Source organism: Meles meles, chromosome 20 (genome assembly GCF_922984935.1).
Source record: "Meles meles chromosome 20, mMelMel3.1 paternal haplotype, whole genome shotgun sequence".
Lineage (NCBI taxonomy): Eukaryota > Metazoa > Chordata > Mammalia > Carnivora > Mustelidae > Meles > Meles meles.
In genome coordinates this window covers 60,925,998-60,947,521 of record NC_060085.1, presented here as the reverse complement: position 1 = coordinate 60,947,521, position 21,524 = coordinate 60,925,998, and the positions used below count along the sequence as shown (strand labels likewise).

At 43.8% G+C, this 21,524-nt stretch overlaps 1 protein-coding gene across 7 annotated transcripts in view; it reads right to left on the bottom strand.

Moving 5' to 3' along the window:
* SLC41A3 (solute carrier family 41 member 3) overlaps window positions 1-21,524 on the bottom strand; it is a 140,782-nt gene that overhangs the window by 9,182 nt on the left and 110,076 nt on the right. For 6 of the 7 annotated variants that reach the window (XM_045992284.1, XM_045992288.1, XM_045992287.1 and 3 more), the window contains 4 exons: window positions 21,205-21,351; window positions 18,137-18,281; window positions 16,993-17,072; window positions 14,242-14,376 (listed from right to left, as the gene is read on the bottom strand). In XM_045992284.1, the coding sequence (XP_045848240.1) occupies window positions 14,242-14,376; window positions 16,993-17,072; window positions 18,137-18,281; window positions 21,205-21,351 (507 nt within the window). The remainder of the gene's footprint in view (window positions 1-14,241; window positions 14,377-16,992; window positions 17,073-18,136; window positions 18,282-21,204; window positions 21,352-21,524) is intronic. The other variant, XM_045992289.1, reaches the window with a different exon arrangement.

Sequence of the window (21,524 nt, the reverse complement as noted above, 5' to 3'; positions counted from 1 at the left end):
AGTAACCACTTCGATATCAGCCACAGCAACTTCTTTCAAGATATGTCTCCACAGGCCAAGGAAACAAAAGCGAAAATGAACTTTTGGGACTTCATCAAGATCAAAAGCTTTTGCACAGCAAAGGAAACAATCAACAAAACAAAGAGGCAACCCACGGAATGGGAGAAGATATTTGCAAATGACAGTACAGACATAAGGTTGATATCCACGATCTATAAAGAACTCCTCAAACTCAACACACACAAAAAAGATAATCATATCAAAAAATGGGCAGAAGATATGAACAGACACTTCTCCAATGAAGACATACAAATGGCTATCAGACACATGAAAAAATGCTCATCATCACTAGCCATCAGGGAGATTCAAATTAAAACTACATTGAGATACCACCTGACACCAGTTAGAATGGCCAAAATTAGCAAGACAGGAAACAACGTGTGTTGGAGAGGATGTGGAGAAAGGGGAACCCTCTTACACTGTTGGTGGGAATGCAAGTTAGTGCAGCCACTTTGGAGAACAGTGTGGAGATTCCTCAAGAAATTAAGAATAGAGCTTCCCTATGACCCTGCAATTGCACTGCTGGGTATTTACCCCAAAGATACAGATGTAGTGAAAAGAAGGGCCATTTGTACCCCAATGTTTATTGCAGCAATGGCTACGGTCGCCAAACTGTGGAAAGAACCAAGATGCCCTTCAACGGATGAATGGATAAGGAAGATGTGGTACATATACACAATGGAGTATTATGCCTCCATCAGAAAGGATGAATACCCAACTTTTGTAGCAACATGGACGGGACTGGAAGAGATTATGCTGAGCGAAATAAGTCAAGCAGAGAGAGTCAAGTATCATATGGTCTCACTTATTTGTGGAGCATAACAAATAACATGAAGGACATGGGGAGATGGAGAGGAGAGGGAGTTGAGGGAAACTGGAAGTGGAGATGAACCATGAGAGACTATGGACTCTGAAAAACAACCAGAGGGTTTTGAAGGGGCGGGGGGGGGGGGTGGGAGGTTGAGGAACCAGGTGGTGGGTAATAGGGAGGGCACGTACTGCATGGAGCACTGGGTGTGATGCCAAAACAATGAACACTGTTATGCTGTAAATAAACAACAACAACAAAAAGAAATATATGGAGACAATCTATAGAAACAAGGACTTCATAGGCAACACAATATCAATAAAAACGTATCTCTCAATAATCACACTCAGCGTGAACACCCTAAATGATCCCATAAAACTGCACAGGATTGCAGATTGGATAAGCTGACAGAACCCGTCCATATGCTGTCTACAACAGACCCATTTTGAACCTAAGGATACATCCAGACTGCAAATGAAGGGATGGAGAAGCATCTTTTATGCCAATAGGCCTCATAAGAAGGCTGGGGTAGTGATTTTCATATCAGATAAATTAGATTTTAAACTAAAGATTGTAGTCAGAGATAAAGAAGGACACTACATCATTCTTAAAGTATCTATCCACCAAGACGATCTAACAATGGCAAGTATTTCTGCCCCCAACATGGGAGCAGGCAACTACATAAGACAACTGTTATCAAGATAAAGACATATTGATATGAACACATTAATAGTAGGGGATTTTAACACACCACTCTGAGTAATATACAGATCATCGAAGCAGAAAACCAATAAAGAAACAAAAGCATGAATGACACATTGGACCTGATGGGCCTCATAGATTACATACAGAACATTACACCCTAAAACAACAGGATACTCATTCTTCTGGAGTACACATGGAACTGTCTCCAGAATAGACCACATACTGGGTCACAAATCAGGACTCAACCAATACCAAAAGACTGAGATTATTCCCTGCATATTCTCAGATCAAAATGCTTTGAAACTGGAACTCAACACAAGAAAATGTTTGGAAGGAATTCAAAACCTGGAAGCTAAAGAACACCTTGCTTAAGAATCTTTGGATCAACCAGGAAATCAAAGAAGAACTTAAACAATTCATGAAAACCAATGAGAATGAAGACATTTCAGTCCAAAACCTAAGGCAAAGGCAAAGGCAATCCTAAGGTGGAAATACATAGCCATTCAGGACACCCTAAAAAAAACTGAAAAATCCAGAATTACACCAGGTCTCTTTACACCTTAGAGAACTGGAGAATCAACAACAAATTAAGTCAACCCCATACACAAGAAGGGAAATAATCAAGATTACAGTAGAGATCAATAAGCTAGGAATTACAGATACAGTAGAACACATCAATGAAACTAGAAGCTTCTTTGCTGAAATAATCAATAAGATTGATAAACCATTGGCCAAACTAATCCAAAAGAAACGAGAGGACCCAAATTAATAAAATTATGAATGAAAAGGGAGAGATTACAACTAACACCAAGGAAATAGTAATAATTATCAGAAATTATTATCAACAGTTATATGCCAATATGTTAACCAACCCAAGGGAAAAGGATGCATTCCTGGAAACATACAAACTTTCAAAACTGAATCAGGAAGAAATTGACAACCTGAATAGACCAATATCTAGCAATAAGATTGAAGTAGTGAGCAAAAACCTCCTAAAAAAACAAGAGCCTAAGACCGGATGGATTCCCTGGGGAATCCTACCAAATGTTCAAAGAAGAAATAATATCTACTCTCCTGAAACTGTTTCAAAAAATTGAAGCAGGGCGCCTGGGTGGCTCAGTGGGTTGAGTCACTGCCTTCGGCTCAGGTCATGATCTCGGGGTCCTGGGATTGAGTCCCGCATCGGGCTCTCTGCTCAGCGGGAGCCTGCTTCCCTCTCTCTCTCTCTCTCTGCCTGCCTCTCTATCTACTTGTGATCTCTCTGTCAAATAAATAAATAAAATCTTTAAAAAAAAATTGAAGCAGAAGAAAAACTTCCAGACTCTTTTTATGAAGCCAGCATTACCCTGATCGCCAAACCAGGCAAAGACTCCACCAAAAAGGAAAATTTCAGACCAATATATCTGATGAATATGGATGCTAAGATTCTCAACAAGATCCTACCTAATAGGATCCAACAGATCATTAAAAAGATTACCCATGGTGCATGGTTGCACTGTGCACAGTTGTGCATGATGCATGGTTGGTTCAACATTCACAAATAAATGCGATAGAACAAATCAGTAAGGGAAGAGAGAAGAACCACATGGTCCTCTCAATAGATGCAGAAAAGGCATTTGACAAGATCTAGCATCCATTCCTGATTAATACGCTTCAAAGTCTAGGGATAGAGGGAACATTCCAGAACTTTATAAAGTCTCTCTATGAGAAACCCACGGCAAATATTATCCTCAATGGGAAAAAGCTGACAGCCTTCCCGTGGAGGTCAGGAACAAGACAAGGATGTCCAATCTCACCACTCTTGTTCAACATAGTATTAGTAGTTCTAGCAATGGCAATCAGACAGCAAAGAGAAATAAAAGGTATTCAAATTGGCAATGAATAAGTGAAATTTTCTCTCTTCGCGGATGACATGATACTTTATATGGAAAACCTGAAAGACTCTACCCCCCAAACTACTAGAACTCATATAGCAATTCAGTAATGTGGCAGGATACAAAATCAATGTACAGAAATCAGTTGTTTTCTAGTACACTAACAATGAAAATATAGAAAGGCAAATGAGAGAATCAATTCCACTTACTATAACATCAAGAGCCATAGATACCTGGGAATCAACCTAACCAAAAGGTAAAGGATCTGTACTTGAGGAACTATGGAACACTCATGAAAGAAATTGAAGAAGACAAAAAAAGATGGAAGACCATTCCATGCCCATGGATTGGAAGAATAAACATTGTTAAAATGTCTATACTTGGGGGGGGGTCAATATGGCGGGGAAGTAGGAGGAGGTGCCGTTTCAACCTGTACCCTAAAGTGAGCTGATTACCTACCAAAGAACTCCGATCACCCATGAAATCAGCCTGAGATCAGAATTACACGCGTCTGGATCTCTACAGGAGCAGAAGACGCCAGTGGCAGGTAAAGCAGAGTGGGAATGTCAGACTGATATCGGAAGATAAACAAAAGGGGGAGGGAGCCACCAGAGGCGACCGATTGGAAAGTAATACTCCAATATGAGAAAGCACTAAAAAAAAAAAAAAAAAAAAAAAAGAGCAAAAGATCACGGGTGGATATTGTGGGAATTGGGGCAGTTAGGGACAGGGGCTTAAGTCCCTGGACCCAGGACAGCCTCCCCTGTCGTTAAGCCAGAGAGAGTGCGACGGAGAAAGCAGGTCTTGGTCCCTGAGCCGCCAGCGCGCCTGAGCTTCCAGCATGCCTGAGAACGCGTGGGGTCCGGCTCCTGAGTGGCTGGGAGCCTGGCCAGACGGCATTCCCAAAACATGCGCGTCCCACACCGTCCCCTGGGAGAGGTGCGCACAGGTACTAGCCTGGAGCTCTGGCATCCTGAAAAACCAGGCATTCCCAGCCCGGGCCAGTGGAAAAATCTCAGTGTGTGATCACTGCTTGGAACCTCTCTGGCGGTCTGGAGCTGCCCAGACAGCTGCTGCTGCCATGGTTTTGGTTACATGGAGGAGATCCTGCATCCCCAGGGACCATGACTCAGAACCTACTCTGCCAGCAGCTCTGCAGAGCATTCTGAGGCTTCTCTCTGAGAGGGAGGTCTGGGTGCAGTTTGCTCTCCTCTAAACCTCCAAAAACCATCAAAAGCTGTCAAGAAGAGAGAAAACAGATGAAAGAACATAAAAACCTCCAGAGAACAAAAGCGTGAAAAAAAAACTGGTTTCCTCAGAGCCCACCCCCTTGAGGGGGGCAGGAGGACCTAACTCAGGGAACATCATTGTCTGAAAACCCACGTGGCAAGCCCCTCCCCCAGAAAACCAAACAAGAAGGAAGAAAAATTTAAAAAAAGAAGATGACAAGAGAACAACCACCATTACTTCATAAATACAACTTTTATTTTTAACTCTTTACCAATATTCTGGTTCTTTTTTTTTATACATATAGATAATTTTTTAACCTATTTACCATCACAGTGAGATGTCCAGTACATCAAATTCCTTAATAACCTTCTAACCTGAACTTTTAGTGACATACACTTGTTTTTCTTTTGCTTTTCTGTTTTTTAAATTTTTTTTAAATTTTAATTTAGTTTAGTCTAGTTTATTCTTTTTTAATTTTTATTTTCTAATATACATATAGAGTGAAACTTCAAGGTAATCCCCTTTCCCCAATCAATGCTACCCCTATAGGTAAACCAATTTTTAATCCCCCTTTATCTTAGGAAAGTTGAGTCCCTTAACAAAAACATCAAGATATATCCAGGAAGAATCAAAATAACCTTCCTCGCCCACACTGAGGTTCTTCCTTTTTTTTTTTTTTTTTTTGCTGATATATATATATATATATTCTCTTGTCATATATTTTATCAGTCTTTTTGTTTGTCTGTTTTTGTTTGTATACTTCATAAATCTCACCTTGGGGCCCATTTGGGCTGAGCCTTCTCTTTTATCTTCCCTTTTTTTCCTGTCTCTCTCTCTCTCTCCATCTCCTTTTTTCTTTTTTTTTTTTTTGTCTCTTTATTCTCTATTTCTTTTCTTTTCTTTTTTCTCTCATTTGGGTGGGGAATCCTGATTGCACAGAAGCGTTCCAGGGTGCACCTTGACTGCACCACAGTTGATACATCCAGCTGCATCCATTCAGTCATCTCTTACCAAAATGACTAGGAGGAGGAATGCCCAACAGAGGATGGACCTTCTGCAACAGAGGTAATGGCTATCGACATAGACAATATGTCAGAAAAGGAATTCAGGCTAAAAATTATCCAGGCAGGGGCGCCTGGGTGGCTCAGTGGGTTAAAGCCTCTGCCTTCAGCTCAGGTCATGGTCCCAGGGTCCTGGGTTCGAGCCCCGCATCGGGCTCTCTGCTTGGCAGGGAGCCTGCTTCCTCCTCTCTCTCTGCCTGCCTCTCTGCCTAGTTGTGATTTCTCTCTGTCAAAGAAATAAAAAATTTAAAAAAAAATAATAAAAATAAAAATTATCCAGGCAATAGCTAGGTTGGAGAAAGCCATGGATGACGAAACGGAATTGATTATGGCAGAACTGAAAGCCACCAGGGATGATGTTCACAATGTTAGGGCAGAACTGAAAGCCACCAGGGATGATGTTCAAAGTGCTCCCAATGAATTCCAATCGAATCTAAATTCTCTAAAAGCTAGGGTAACTGAGACAGAACATAGAATTAGTGATCTGGAGGACAGAGAGAAAGGATCAGGAGGAAGTCTGGAACAAACAGCTCAGAATCCATGAACAGAGAGTCAGGGAAATATGATGCCATGAAACATTCCAACGTCAGAATTATTGGAATCCCTGAAGGGGAGGAAAAAGAAAGAAGTCTAGAAGATATAGTGGAAGAAGCTGTCTATGAAAATTTTCCCAATCTCACGAATGGAAACAACGTTCATGTACTAGAGGCAGAGCGGTTTCCCCCCAAGATTTTAGATTCTTGAAAGTCCTCACGACACCTAATAGTTAGAATGAAGAATTATGCTTCTAGACAGACCCTCTTAAAAGAGCTAGGACAAAGAGGCTCCTTACATACAGAGGAAAGCCCACTAGAATAACGTCAGACCTGTCCACAGAGACCTGGAAAGCCAGGAAGGGCTGGCAAAATATATTCAGAGTACTAAATGAGAAGAACATGCAGCCAAGAATACTTTATCCAGCAAGACTGGCATTCAAAATGGATGGAGAGATAAAGAGTTTCCAAGACCAGCAAAGCTTAAAAGACTATGAGACCACCAAGCCGACACTGCAGGAAATATTAAGGGGGGTCGTATAAAAGAGAAAAAATCCTAAGAATATCATTGAACAGAAATATAGAGACAATCGACAGACAGAAAGACTTCAAAGGCAACATGACATGAATCAAAACCTATCTATCAATAACCACTCTCAATGTGAATGGCCTAAATGCGCCCATAAAATGACACAGGGTTGCAGATTGGATAAAAAGACAGGACCCATCCATATGTTGTCTACAAGAGACCCATTTTGAACCTAAGGATACACCCACACAGAAAGTGAAGGGATGGAGAAGCATCTTTCATCCCAATGGGCCTCAGAAGAAGGCCGGGGTAGTGATTCTTATATCAGATAAATTAGATTTTAAACTAAAGACTGTAGTCAGAGATACAAAAGGACACTACATAATTCTTAAAGGGACTATCCGCCAAGATGATCTAACAATTGTAAATATCTATGCCCCCAATATGGGAGCAGCCAATTACATAAGAAACTATTAATCAAGATAAAGAGTCACATTGATATGAATACATTGATAGTAGGAGATCTTAATACGCCTCTCTCAGTAATAGACAGAGCATAGAAGCAGAAAATTAATAAAGAAATAAGAGCATTGAATGAAAGATCGGACCAGATGGACCTCATAGACATATACAGAACATTCCACCCTAAAACAACAGAATACTCATTCTTCTCAAGTGCACATGGAACCTCCTCCAGAATAGACCACATACTCAGTCACAAAGCAGGACTCAAAAGATACCAAAAGACTTACATTATTCCCTGCATATTCTCAGATCAAAATGCTTTGAAACTGGAGCTCAATCACAAGGAAAAGTTTGGCAGGAACTCAAACACCTGGAAGCTAAAGACCACCTTGCTTAAGAATGCTTGGATCAACCAGGAGATCAAAGATGAACTTAAACAGTTCATGGAAACCAACGAGAATGAAGACACTTTGGTCCAAAATCTATGGGATACAGCAAAGGAGGTTCTAAGGGGGAAATACATAGCCATCCAAGCCACCCTCAAAAAAATTGAAAAATCCAGAATAAACCAGCTCTCTCTACACCTTAAAGAACTGGAGAATCAACAACAAATCAAACCAACTCCACATACAAGAAGGGAAATAATCAAGATTACAGCAGAGATCAATGAGGTAGACACCAGAGATAGAGTAGAACATATCAATGAATCTAGAAGCTCGTTTTTTGAAAGAATCAATAGGATCGATAAAGCATTAGCCACACTAATCCAAAAGAAAAGAGAGAAAGCCCAAATTAATAAAATTATGAATGAAAAGGGAGAGATCACAACTAACACCAAGGAAGTAGAAACAATCATCAGAAAGTATTACCAACAGTTATATGCCAATAAGCTAAGCAACCTAGATGAAATGGATGCATTCCTGGAAAGCTATAAACTCCCAAAATTGAACCAGGAATAAATTGACAACCTGAATAGACTGATATCTCTAATGAGATTGAAGCAGTGATCAAAAACCTCCCAAAATACAAGAGCCCAAACCTGACGGATTCCCCGGGGAATTCTACCAAACTTTCAAAGAAGAAATAACACCAATTCTCCTGAAGCTGTTTCAAAAAATTAAAGCAGAAGGAAAACTTCCAGACTCTTTTTATGAAGCCAGCATTACCCTGATCCCCAAACCAGGCAAAGACCCTACCAAAAAGGAGAATTTTAGACCAATATCACTATGAATATGGATGCAAAGATTCTCAACAAGATCCTAGCAAACAGGATCCAGCAGCACATTAAAAAGATTATCCACCATGACCAGGTGGGATTCATCCCTGGGATACAAGATTGGTTCAACATTCGCAAATCAATCAATGTGATAGAACAAATCAATAAGAGAAGAGAGAAGAACCACATGGTCCTCTCAATTGATGCAGAAAAGCATTTGACAAAATCCAGCATCCATTCCTGATTAAAATGCCTCAAAGTATTGGGATAGAGTGAACATTCCTGAACGTCATAAAATCTATCTATGAAAGACCCACAGCAAATATCCTCAATGGGGAAAAGCTTGCAGCCTTCCCGTTGAGATCAGGAACACGACAAGGATGCCCACTCTCACCACTCTTGTTCAACATAGTATCAAAAGTCCTAGGAACAGCAATAAGACAACAAAGAGAAATAAAAGGTATCCAAATTGGCAAGGAAGAAGTCAAACTCTCTCTCTTCACAGATGACGTGATTCTTTATATGGAAAACCCCAAAGACTCCACCCCCAAACTACTAGAACTCATACAGCAATTCAGTAACATGGCAGGATACAAAGTCAATGTACAGAAATCAGTGGCTTTCTTATACACTAACAATGAAAATACAGAAAGGGAAATTAGAGAATTGATTCCATTTACTATAGCACCAAGAACCATAAGATACCTGGGAATCAACCTAACCAAAGAGGTAAAGGATCTGTACTCGAGGAACTACAGAACACTCATGAAAGAAATTGAAGAAGACACAAAAAGATGGGAGACCGTTCCATGCTCTTGGATTGGAAGAATAAACATTGTTAAAATGTCTATACTGCCTAGAGCAATCTATACTTTTAATGCCATTCTGATCAAAATTCCACCGGTATTTTTCAAAGAGCTGGAGCAAATAATCCTAAAATTTGTATGGAATCAGTAGAGACCCTGAATTGCTAAGGAAATGTTGAAAAACAAAAACAAAACTGGGAGCAACACGTTACCTGATTTCAAGCTTTACTACAAAGCTGTGATCACCAAGACAGCGTGGTACTGGCATAAAAACAGATACATAGACCAGTGGAACAGAGTGGAGAGCCCAGATATGGACCCTCAACTCTATGGTCAAATAATCTTCGATAAAACAGGAAAAAATATACACTGGAAAAAAGACAGTCCCTTCAATAAATGGTGCTGGGAAAATTGGACAGCGATATGTAGAAGAATGAAACTCGACCATTCTCTTACACCGTACACAAAGATAAACTCGAAATGGATAAAAGACATCAATGTGAGGCAGGAATCCATCAGAATCCTAGAGGAGAACATAGGCAGTAACCTCTTCGATATCAGCCACAGCAACTTCTTTCAAGATATATCTCCAAAGGCCAAGGAAATAAAAGCGAAAACGAACTTTTGGGACTTCATCAAGATCAAAACCTTGTTCACAGCAAAGGAAACAGTCAACAAAACAAAGAGGCTACCCACAGAACGGGAGAAGATATTTGCAAATGACAGTACAGACAAAAGGTTGATATCCAGGATCTATAAAGAACTCCTCAAACTCGACACACACAAAACAGAGAATCATATCATAAAATGGGCAGAAGATATGAACAGACACTTCTCCAATGAGGACATACGAATGGCTATCAGACACATGAAAAAATGCTCTTCATCACTAGCCATCAGGGAGATTCAAATTAAAACCTCAATGAGATACCACCTTACACCAGTTAGAATGGCCAAACTTAGCAAGACAGGAAGCAACGTGTGTTGGAGAGGTTGTGGAGAAAGGGGAACCTTCTTACATTGTTGGTGGGAATGCAAGTTGGTGCAGCCACTTTGGAGAACAGTGTGGAGATTCCTCAAGAAATTAAAAATAGAGCTTCCCTATGACCCTGCAATTGCACTGCTGGGTATTTACCCCAAAGATACAGATGTAGTGAAAAGAAGGGCCATCTGTACCCCAATGTTTATTGCAGCAATGGCTATGGTCGCCAAACTGTGGAAAGAACCAAGATGCCCTGCAACGGATGAATGGATAAGGAAGATGAGGTACATATACACGATGGAGTATTATGCCTCCATCAGAAAGGATGAATACCCAACTTTTGCAGCAACATGGATGAGACTGGAAGAGATTATGCTGAGCAAAATAAGTTAAGCAGAGAGAGTCAAGTATCATATGGTCTCACTTATTTGTGGAGCATAACAAAGAAATGGAGGACATGGGGAGATGAAGAGGAGAAGGGAGTTGTGGGAAATTGGAAGGGGAGATGAACCATGAGAGACTATTGACTCTGAAAAAAAACCTGACAGTTTTGAAGGGGTGGGGGGTGGGAGGTTGGGGAACCAGGTAGAGGGTAATAGAGAGGGCACATATTGCATGGAGCACTGGGTGTGGTGCAAAAACAATAAGAACTGTTACGCTGAAATTAAATAAATTAAAAAGAGAAAAAAAACTTAAAATATTTTAAAAAATGTCTATACTGCCTAGAGCAATCTATACTTTCAATGCCATTCCGATTAAAATTCTGCTGGTATTTTTCAAAGTGCTAGAAAAAACAATCCTAAAATTTATATGGAATCAGAAGAGACCCTGAATTGCTGATGAGATGTTGAAAAAGAGAAACAAAACTGGAGGCATCACGTTGCCTGATTTCAAGCTTTACTACAAAGCTGTGATCACCAAGACAGCATGGTACCAGCACAAAAACAGACAGACCAGTGGAACAGAGTAGAGAGCCCATGTATGCACAGTCAATTCCATGGTCAAATATCATCTTCAACAAAGCAGGAAAAAATATACAGTGGAAAAAAACCCAGTCTCCTCAATAAATGGTGCTGGGAAAATTGGACAGCTAGCTATATGTAGACCATTCTCTTACACCATACACAAAAATAAACTCGAAATGGATAAAAGACCTCAATGTGAGGCAGGAATCCATCAGAATCCTAGAGGAGAACATAGGCAGTAACCTCTTCAACATCAGCCACAGCAACTTCTTTCAAGATATGTCTCCACAGGCAAAGGAAACAAAAGCGAAACTGAACTTCTGGGACTCCATCAAGATCAAAACCTTGTTCACAGCAAAGGAAACAGTCAACAAAACAAGGAGACAATCTATGGTATGGGAGAAGGTGTTCACAAATGACAGTACAGGCCAAGGGCTGACATGCAGGATCTATAAAGAACTTCTCAAAGTCAGCACCCTAAAAATCAGAGAATCATGTCAAAAAATGGGCAGAAGACATGAACAGACACTTCTCCAATGAAGATATACAAATGGCTAACAGACACATGAAAATGTTCATTATTACTGGCCATCAGGGAGATCAAATCAAAACCACATTGAGATACCACCTGACACCAGTTATAATGGCCAAAATTAACAAGACAGTAAACAACATGTAGTGGAGAGGATGAGGAGAAAGAGAAGCCTTCTTACACTGTTAATGGAAATGCAAGTTGGTGCAGCTACTTTGGAAAACAGTGTGGAGATTCCTTTATAAATGAAAAATAGAGCTTCCCTATGACCCTGCAATGGCAATACTGGGTATTTACCCCAAAGATAAAGAGGCTGTGGAAAGAAGGGCCATCTGTACCCCAATGTTCAAAGCAGCAACGACCATAGTCCCCAAAGTGTGGAAAGAACCAAGATGCCCTTCAACGGATGAATGGATAAAGAAGATATGGTCCACATATACTATGGAGTATTATGCCTCTATCAGAAAGGATGAATACCCAACTTTTGTATCAACATGGACAGGACTGGAAGAGATTATGCGAAGTGAAATAAGTCAAGCAGAGAGTGTCAATTATCATATGGTTTCACTTACTTGTGGAACATAAGGAAAAACAGGTTAGACATGGGGAGACAGATGAGAAGTGAGTTGGGGGCCATGAACCATGAGAGACTGTGGACTCTGAGAAACAGACAGGGTTTTGAAGGGGAGGTGAGTGGGGGTTTTGGTGAGGCTGGTGGTGGGTATTTTGGAGGGCATGTATTGCATGGAGCACTGGGTGTGGTACATAAACAATGAATTCTAGAACAATGAAAAGAAATTTTAAAAAATTAATTAATTAATTAAAAAAATTCAACTTGATAAGACGACCAACAGACCCTACAAATGAGATGACACAGATGTGTAGAATTATCTGAAGGCAATTTTAATGAATCCATTATAGAAGTGCCTAAACTAGCAATTACAAATGTATTTGAAACAAATAATAAAAATAGAAATTTCTGGTTTAAAAAAAAAAAAAGTCCCATAAAAGAAACAGAAGATATAAACAAGACCCATGTGGAAATTTAGTAATGATAAAATACAATAACCAAAATCCCCAAAGAACTTAATGAATGGGATGAGTAGCAGAGTGGAGAGGTCAGAGGAATGAACCTGTGAACTTGAAAAAAAAGAGAAACCTATGGAAATTAGTGAATCTGAATAAGAGAGAATAAAATAGGCTTGGGGAAAAATTGAACAGAACCCCCAGAGGTGGGGGTTTGGGACTGTAACAGAAGATCCACTATTCATGTCATCAGAATAATCAGAAGGAAAGGAAGAAGACAGTGGGGCTGAAGGTGTATTTGAAGAAATCATGGCTTAAAATTTCCCAAATTTGGAAAAAGATAAATCCATGTACTCAAGGAGCTGAGTAAACCCCAAACATGGAAACCCGAAGAAATCCACACCCATGTGCATCACAACTCAAGAACTAAAAAGTGAAGAAAAAGTCTTGAAACAAACAAAAGACAAATGTCACCTTATGTATACAATAAAAATAATTCAAATGACAGTAATATCTCATCAGAAACAAGGGAATTCAGAAGAAAGTGGCACCTTTTTCAAGTACTGAAAAGAAACATCAACCCTAAATTTTATATCTGGCAAAAATATCCTTCAGGAATATGCCAAGAAACCTACCCTAAAAGAATGGGTGAAGGTAGTTCTTGAAACAGGAAGGAAATGATTAAAAGAAAATGCAGTGGGAGAAAAAAAATGAAAGTTTTAAAAGTAACAAAAAGATAAAAAGACCTCCAATGGTTTCCAGCAGTTGTTGGAATAGAATCCAGTCTCCCTTCCTCAAGCTTCAAGTCCTTATAGTGATCAACCCCTCTCTCCCTGGTCTCAGATTCCTCCACCCTCTCCCCTGCTCATTATGCTCAGGCCTCCCTGGCCTTTCAGTTCTTCAGACTTACCAAGCTCCTTCCTGCTTCTGAACCTTTGCTCATGCTGTCCCCCCTGCCTCGAACAACCCTCTTGCTCCGGCACACCTCCTCCCCACACACCCTCCCTTGCTCCCCTCATCATCCTCAGAGAGGAACTTTCAAAACCCAAATCTCAGTACCTCCTGAAATTCTTTCCACTGCACCCTGTGCTTTTTTATTTTAAAACATTCCACAATTTGTAGTTAAATTCTCCTTTTTTGGTGTGTTTATCTGCTCTTCTGGATTGTGTAAATCCATGTGGGCAAGAATCAGCCTTCTCTGACTCATCACTGCAACCTGACACCTAGTACCTGGCAGACCTTCAATAAATATCTGAATGAATGGATGAATCGATTAGTAGCAGGGGTAGGGAGTCAGGTCTCTGGGAGGAGGAGCTGGGAATGATGATAATCTGGGCTGAGGTCAGCAGTGGTCTCAACATCTGCTGCTATAGAGCAGATTCCAATGATGGCAATTTTTACTTGTGTAAAGAAATAGTCACCATGGCCTCTTGAAGACACCAGACCCACCTGAGGTGCAGAAAGTGGAGTATGGGTTAGGCCAGAACTGTTTCATCCACAGGGGGAGGACACCAGGGGTGCTCCACATGTGCAGGTAGGTGGAGATCCGGCTGGTTTGAATGGCCACCAGATTGCCACCAACACCTGGGAGGAGAAAAAGAATACCAGTCTCTAAGTTCTATCTCTTGTTTAAGTCTATGTCCTCTGGGAACTCTTCCTTGGCTGATTCAACACTGGATCTATCTTCCTCCCCTCCCACTTCACCGCAAATCTTGTTCGGCCCCAAGCATGGGTAAACTGGACCCTGTGAGTGAGGTATCACATTAGCAGCTATCTCTTATGGTGAAGGAAGTGTGACTGGCAAAGTAGGTTTTTAATACATATTTGTTGGGTAGAGGGAGGGGGTGTAGAAGAGGGAGGGAGGGAGGAAGGGCAGTGACAGAAAAGTCTATGGGAGGGTATCTTTTTTTTTTTTTTTTAAGATTTTATTTATTTATTTGACAGAGAGAGATCACAGAGAGCAGATGGCAGAGAGAGAAGGGTAAGCAGGCTCGCTGCTGAGCAGAGAGCCTGATGTGGGGTTCAATCCCAGGACCCTGGGATCATGACCTGAGCCGAAAGCAGAGGCTTTAACCCACTGAGCCACCCAGGTGCCCCTATGGGAAGGTATCTTGATAAGCCATTTAAGGCCATAGGATGTGATAGGAATCAGATTACAGACTGGAACATCTGAGAAAATGAAAGGGTTTTTTTGTCCTAAGGTGGGAAGGAGACAGAACAGGAAGTGGGGGACAGCAACAAGGGAAGAGGAGCTCTTATATGCAACAGGCCTGGGGCTTGCTGATTGAGGCCCCAGTTTCCACAGGAAGTGGACTGTGCCCAGCCCTGCCAGGACCATAGGGCCCAGGTGACAAAGGACATGCTGAGCTCCCTCTGCAGGGCCAGGATCTGAGGCTGGCAGAGGACGGGGCCTACCCATGGCCATCTCCTTTAGAGGCTGGGCGGGCTGCCCCCATTCTATTTCCTCAGCCCCCTGGGGATTAAACCCTCACTGGGCCGGATATGCCGAGTGATCTCCAGAGGGAAAAACTAACTACCCTGTATGCAAAGAATGGTCTGTGGGCAGAGGACAGCTGAGACCTATTTTGCTAGACCCACACAATTGGTTGATTGATTGACTGATTGACTGATTTTATTATGTTCAGTTAGCCCCCACATAGTACATCACTAGTTTTTCATGTAGTGCTTAATGATTCAATAGTTGTGTAGCACTGCGTGTTATGCACATGATTTAAAAAAAAAAAAGGAAAAAACTTTAAAAAAGTGTAACTCAAATTAATTGCCAGCTTCTCCTAAGAAGTCTGTTGAGGCAACTACAGACCTCCAATCTTGCCAGGGAGCAAATGGCTGGTGCTGTGCAGGCCCTGCTCACTCCACATCAGGAACAGACTCTGCAGTGTGACTGTTCTGTCCCACTCCTTACTGCCCAGTTACTGTCACATCTGCGGAACTCATTCAAACTGCATTCGTGGCCCTAGAGGCATCTGAGTTGGTGACATCCAAGGAAATGTTTCCAAGTGTTAAACATCAGGACCTGACTTAGCCACTGTAGTCCTCTAGGTGGTGGCTGGCCCCTCATGTGAAGGCCAACCCTGCCCCTGTTGGGAGCAGACCTGCAGGGTGGCCCACTGACATGTAAGGAATAATCACCTGGGTTCCCATGAAAGTAGGGGGAGGGGATTCCCAAGGGTCTCTGACCCTATTCCTTTCTTCCTTCCTTCCTTCCTTTTAAGGATTTTATTTACGTATTTGACAGAGAGAGAGGGAGAGAGATTGACAGCATAATCTGGGGGAGTGGTAGATAGAGAGAGAAGCAGGCTCCTTACTAGGCAGGGAGCACAATGTGGGACTCAGTACTGGAACCCCAGGTTCATGACCTGAGCTGAAGGCAGCTGCTTAACTGACTGAGCCACCCAGGTGCCCCTGAAGCCTGTTTCTACAGCCCCAGCACACCAGAGTCTAGGACCAAGTGAAGTGTGCAGTATGTTATCACATTTGATTCCTCTCCTGACTGGCCAGTCTCATTTACAGATCCTTATCAGAAGATGTACACGAACCAAACTTTGGTTAAAAGAGGGGTTCTTTTATGCCCATAGGGTCGAAGCCTAAAATGTTAGTCAGTGAAGGGTCCGGTGAAAGACAATGTGGAGTGGAGGGGGTTCAGGCCAATGGAACAGCATAAGCCCTATCTCAGTGGCAGCTGATTCTCACCTCACCCAGAATATAAATTCAATACTGTCACAGCCTTGCTTTTTAAGAACACAGAAATCCAGATTTTTATGTACAAATGTCTGAGTTTCAAATGTCATCAATGAATCTAAGTTTAAAAACCAAACCAAACCATGAGAAGCCAACAACCCAGTTCTAAAGGCCACATTCCATCTGCATATTCCAGTGAATCCTGGCTCAGACACTGTGTGCCTTCAACAGGTGGGATTTAGCTCTGGGGGAAGGTTCAAGTCTCTGTGGTGACTGTGAGGAAAAGGGAGCTGGTGGAGTAGTGGGCAGGACTTTCTCCCCAAGGGTCTCCTTCCACCTGAGACAAACCAGCCCAGCAGCCGCTGCCCAGCAGAAGAATGGCCATGGCTCTGAGGGCCTGGGGCCGGATCTCTGAAGTCACTGTTGTCTAGATCCCACTGACCCAGGCCTGGGGGCCAGTGCAGCCCAGAGGCCCCGGGTTATGGTGCTGCTCATACCTACCACATATGATAGGAGTAAATATGGCCATGCCTTGGTACTGCTGTTTAGAAACAGTTTTGTTCAAGATGAGCCCTCCGAAACTGGGGAGAAAGTAGAGGCCAAATGGTTAGTTTACCTTTGTAGGTGACACTCATGCCCCTGTGTACGGTAGGTGTAGTTACCTGACACACCTCTATACAAAATATCTCATCACCCTGCCTTCCCACTTTCCAAAAGACCCATCAGATAATGTCAGCCTACTAAAAACAAATGTCAAACTCCTCTTCAAAGCCACTTAGCTGGCTGGGCTCTGCCATGTGACTGCTGCTGAACTGTAACTATAATGCTATTTTCCCAAGCAGAAAATGGAACCTGCATGAGTATCATCCCATGCTGCTTCTTCTTGGAGATGTCACAATACCTCACTCCCACCAGCCCCAGTAGTTTAGCAAAGGCTGTCCTGTTCCCCTACAGCCCTGGAAAAGTTAGATCAGTTTGTGTAAGGAGCCCAGGAGCTTCCTAGAAGCAAAGACACCTAGACCATAATGGCCTCTCCCTGAGAGTCAAAGTTAGGAAAGCACCTCAGAAAAGACTGGGTTGGTCCCTGTCCAGGCCTGCTAACAGAAAGGGCTCTGGAGGATCAGGTTTCCAGGGTGGAAGACCTGAGATGAGCTCAGGGGCCTGTGGCCACTAATCTCTCAGCCTTCCAGGTTCCACCAGCAGCCATGCTGTAGAAATGGTGTTTACAGAGCCAGGTACAGGGCTCCCTGCAGCATAAGCAGAGGTCCGGGCCAGTGAGAGCTCTGGCAGCATAGGAGGGGGAGACCCAGTGTCCTGCAATGCCATGAGGGGGCAGGGAACTGAGGCACTCCTGCGCTCATTTGATGTTCCCAAGTTCGGCTCTTCCTGGCTCTCTGGTGTTCCTGCAATTGTAAATAGGGCTGACTCTCAGAATAAGTAAGCCCTAAGGTTCCTGGTGAGAGGGAAAGAGATGAAGAAGAAGGGCATGACTCATCCAGCACCAGGACTTAGTGGAGGAGCCCACAGGAACCATGAGTGCCCCCTCACTCCAGGGGCACTGTGGGTTTTAGGTACTCTCCCTGTCTCAGAGGCCAAGGGCGGCCTGGGAAGGGAGAAGCTGGTGGCAGCCCTTGCTCATGCTCACCTGCTAATGACCATCGCTAGGATGATTGGGAACCACCCAAACTTCAGGATCTTCATGATGGGTGGGCTCTGCCTGGCAACGAGGACCCACACGGGGATCAGGGCCGTGAAGCCAATACACACCAGTGGTGTCAGATACCGATTGTCTGCAGGGAGAGAGACAGGATGCATGCCCGGACACATGAGCATGGCCTCCAGGGCCATGGCCTGGGTCCCCAAGATGAAAGGTGGGCTGAGCACCAAAGGCACTAGAGGTCTGAGAAGACAATTCTGTCCCCAGCAGCTTAGGGTGGACCAATCTAACATACCTCTCAGTAATTTGTACCATCTAATGAAGCAACTGGAAAAGCTCCTCTTTGTCCTCAATTCCTGACAGAGTCCCCTTCACTTCTCTTTTTCACTATTTTCCTGACATAAGAACCCTCTTCTAGTTCCTCCCATCCCAACCTAATTATTAGTATTAATGGTGGCATTTACAGGATTGTGACCATGAGCCAGCACTGCTCTCAGCACTTTCCAAGCACAAACTCACTTCATGTTCTCAACTACCCCTCAGATAGGCATAGGAGAGACTACAGTGTGAAGAGATGGCCCACCAGGACTCAAGCCAGTGTGCAGAAATCAGGGCTAAAGCCAGAGTTAATTAATGATGCCCATCCTGCTCCTGGCTGAGGCCAGTCCAAGGTGACCTTCTCAGCATCCATGCGTCTCAGGGCCCAGAACATGGTCAGCTTTGCATCCACTTATGCCCCTGTGTCATTTTCTTTTTTTAAAGATTTTATTTATTTATTTGACAGGCAGAGATCACAAGTAGGCAGAGAGGCAGGCAGAGAGAGAGAAGGGGAAGCAAGCTCCCTGCTGAGCAGAGAGCCTGATGCGGGGCTTAATCCCAGGACGCTGAGATCATGACCTGAACCGAAGGCAGAGGCTCAACCCACTGAGCCACCCAGGCGCCCCCCTGTGTCATTTTCTTGAGCTGGTATGAGCCATGAATACAGACCTGGGTCTGGGACACCTGACTGTACCTGGGGCCAGGCCAGGGCTCAACACATATCCTTGCCATTCCCACACACTCTCTTTCTACTTATAGTCTGCATGTCACCTTATAAACGCACACAGAGTAAGACACAAGCTTTCTCTAGAACAGTCTTCTCACCCCCAGCCCCACATCCAAAGGGCAGGCTCAGGCTCAGGGCAGTGTGCGCCCCTCCAGAGTGGGCCTCAGCACTCATAGGTGTGCAGGTGGGTCTGTGCCCCATAGTCCTTTCTCTGATCAGCATCATTAGAAGCATCTCCCTCTTGTCTTTCTCTGCACTAAGAAATTACAGTCCATTCCTTTCCTGGAGCAACTGACTACAAGGAAGGGCAGGCCACGTCCACGGTGGGCTACAGACCAAGTGCTTCATGGCAGAAGTGGCCAGCCTCTTCACCATCCCAGGAGATGAGAGACAGACCCAACAGGCTCTAAGCAAATCTCAAAGGCTCTGGGAGGCAGCAGTCTACAGGAGCATTACTTGCAGGATACTTTTGCAGTCCAATTTTTCTAGAATGACTTGAAACCTGGCAGAGGTTCCACCTCATATTTTCCCACCACCATGAAGAACACATCCCTCTGCATATGGCTTGTCTTCCCATCTACACTGACAGGTGACATGGTCAACAGCTCACTCTTTATCAGTGAAGATTTGTCTGATACATCCCAGGCCCAGTGAACCCCCCAAGCACACCCAAGGTATCTTCACAGTCTAATTTGAGAGATGTACAGCTAATACTATTCAACAGTTTAGTAGGTCATGTGTTGAAACATGCACTATTTCAGTAGGGGTACAGCAGGGTGGAGAGGAAGGGTCTAGGGATATCTGTGACTTGCCTTTGTTTTACATTTAAAACTCGATTAATCAACCCATACACAACTCTTGTTTTAAATTCAGTTTTGTTTAAAAAGAAAATTATGTCATCTTATTATTAGATCTTGATTGCCACTTACCGGAACCTTGAGAATCTCCCAACCGTTAAATATCAGTGGCAAGCATATCCCGGGGTGGCAAGGAGCCAGGCCCAGAGCTGATAGGGAAAGGCTCCCAGTGCCTGAACATTGTACATGGCAGGTACCTGGTCAGTATGCTTAAGATGTTGGAAGAGGCTGGATGATCTCTCATGGTCCTGGTTTCATGTTCCCACAGGGCAATGCTAAGCTGGGGCTTCACTGCAGCTGTGCCTTTCTCCAGGCATTTCCTCCATCTGAGTGACACCACATACCTCACTGTTCCTCACTGTCCTCTTCACCATCCGCTCCACTCACTGATGCCCCTCTGTCCCCCAGCACTCAGGGTAGTGACCATGCTCAGAATCCATACTTACTAGATCCAAACAATTGTGGGTGGTCAGCTGAGGGGGAAAGTAACAACTCTGAGGCTCAGAGGGGAGTGGCCAGCTGTGGAAAGCTGGAAGGTGAGAACCATCTGGCAAGGGGGATGCTGCCTATCAACACCACCCAGGACATGAGGAAACCTTGGCGCTCCCAGAGAAGACCTGGGGAGACCCCTGGTGGAGGGAGGTCCTCTGGCCACGAGGGCCTGTCATACAGGATATGTAAATACCTCTCTTGGCTGCTGGCCAGGACACTGGGCCACCCTCTGAGGAGCCTGGGGCTTCTCCTGCCTCACACCTGTAGAGAGAGCCTATGCTGTGTCTGCTTTACTGCCTGCAGTTGTGGCATTCCTCTTTGGGAGTCGCTTCCCAGGTGGTCTGAATGTGTCCAATGTGAACCGCCTTCCCATGGAGCTCTGTTAGCCTCCAGCCCTCCCTGGTCTCCTTGTGCACCCCTGTCCTAAGGGGGAGACTGACAATGTATCTGTTGACCTGAGTGGTTTGGAGAGCTTCAGGTACCTGCTGGAGAACACCTCAAAGTTGCCAAATGACCTCAGGCTTTGCCTCTGGAAACGTAGGATTTCTGACCCCATGGGTTCCCTTCTGTGTGAAGGGTGCCTGATCTGAATGGTGCAAGCTGGGTGTGAATGTCAGACCCAGCCTTGCTTGTGGGCCCGTCCTCCCTGGGGCACCCCCTACCTTTGTGTTTATAGAAGAAGCTGCTGACAAAAGCCAGAATGGACAATGTGATGAGATCTCCCAGGCTGGCAGCAATAGGCGTGGCAATGTTGTCTGGGTTGAGCCCGAGCTTCCGAGCACCAATCACTATACAGACCATCAGCATTCCTGTGGAGAGGAGACAGGGGACACTCACAAGCACAGGCGGAGGCTGCTCAGTAACTCACTTCTATTCACACAGACCTAGCCTGAAGCCAGGCTGCCCTGACACTCAGTTTCACTGCTATGCTGGAGCCTGAGAAGGGGTGGGAGGTGGACCCTGTGACATGCGAGTGCGACAT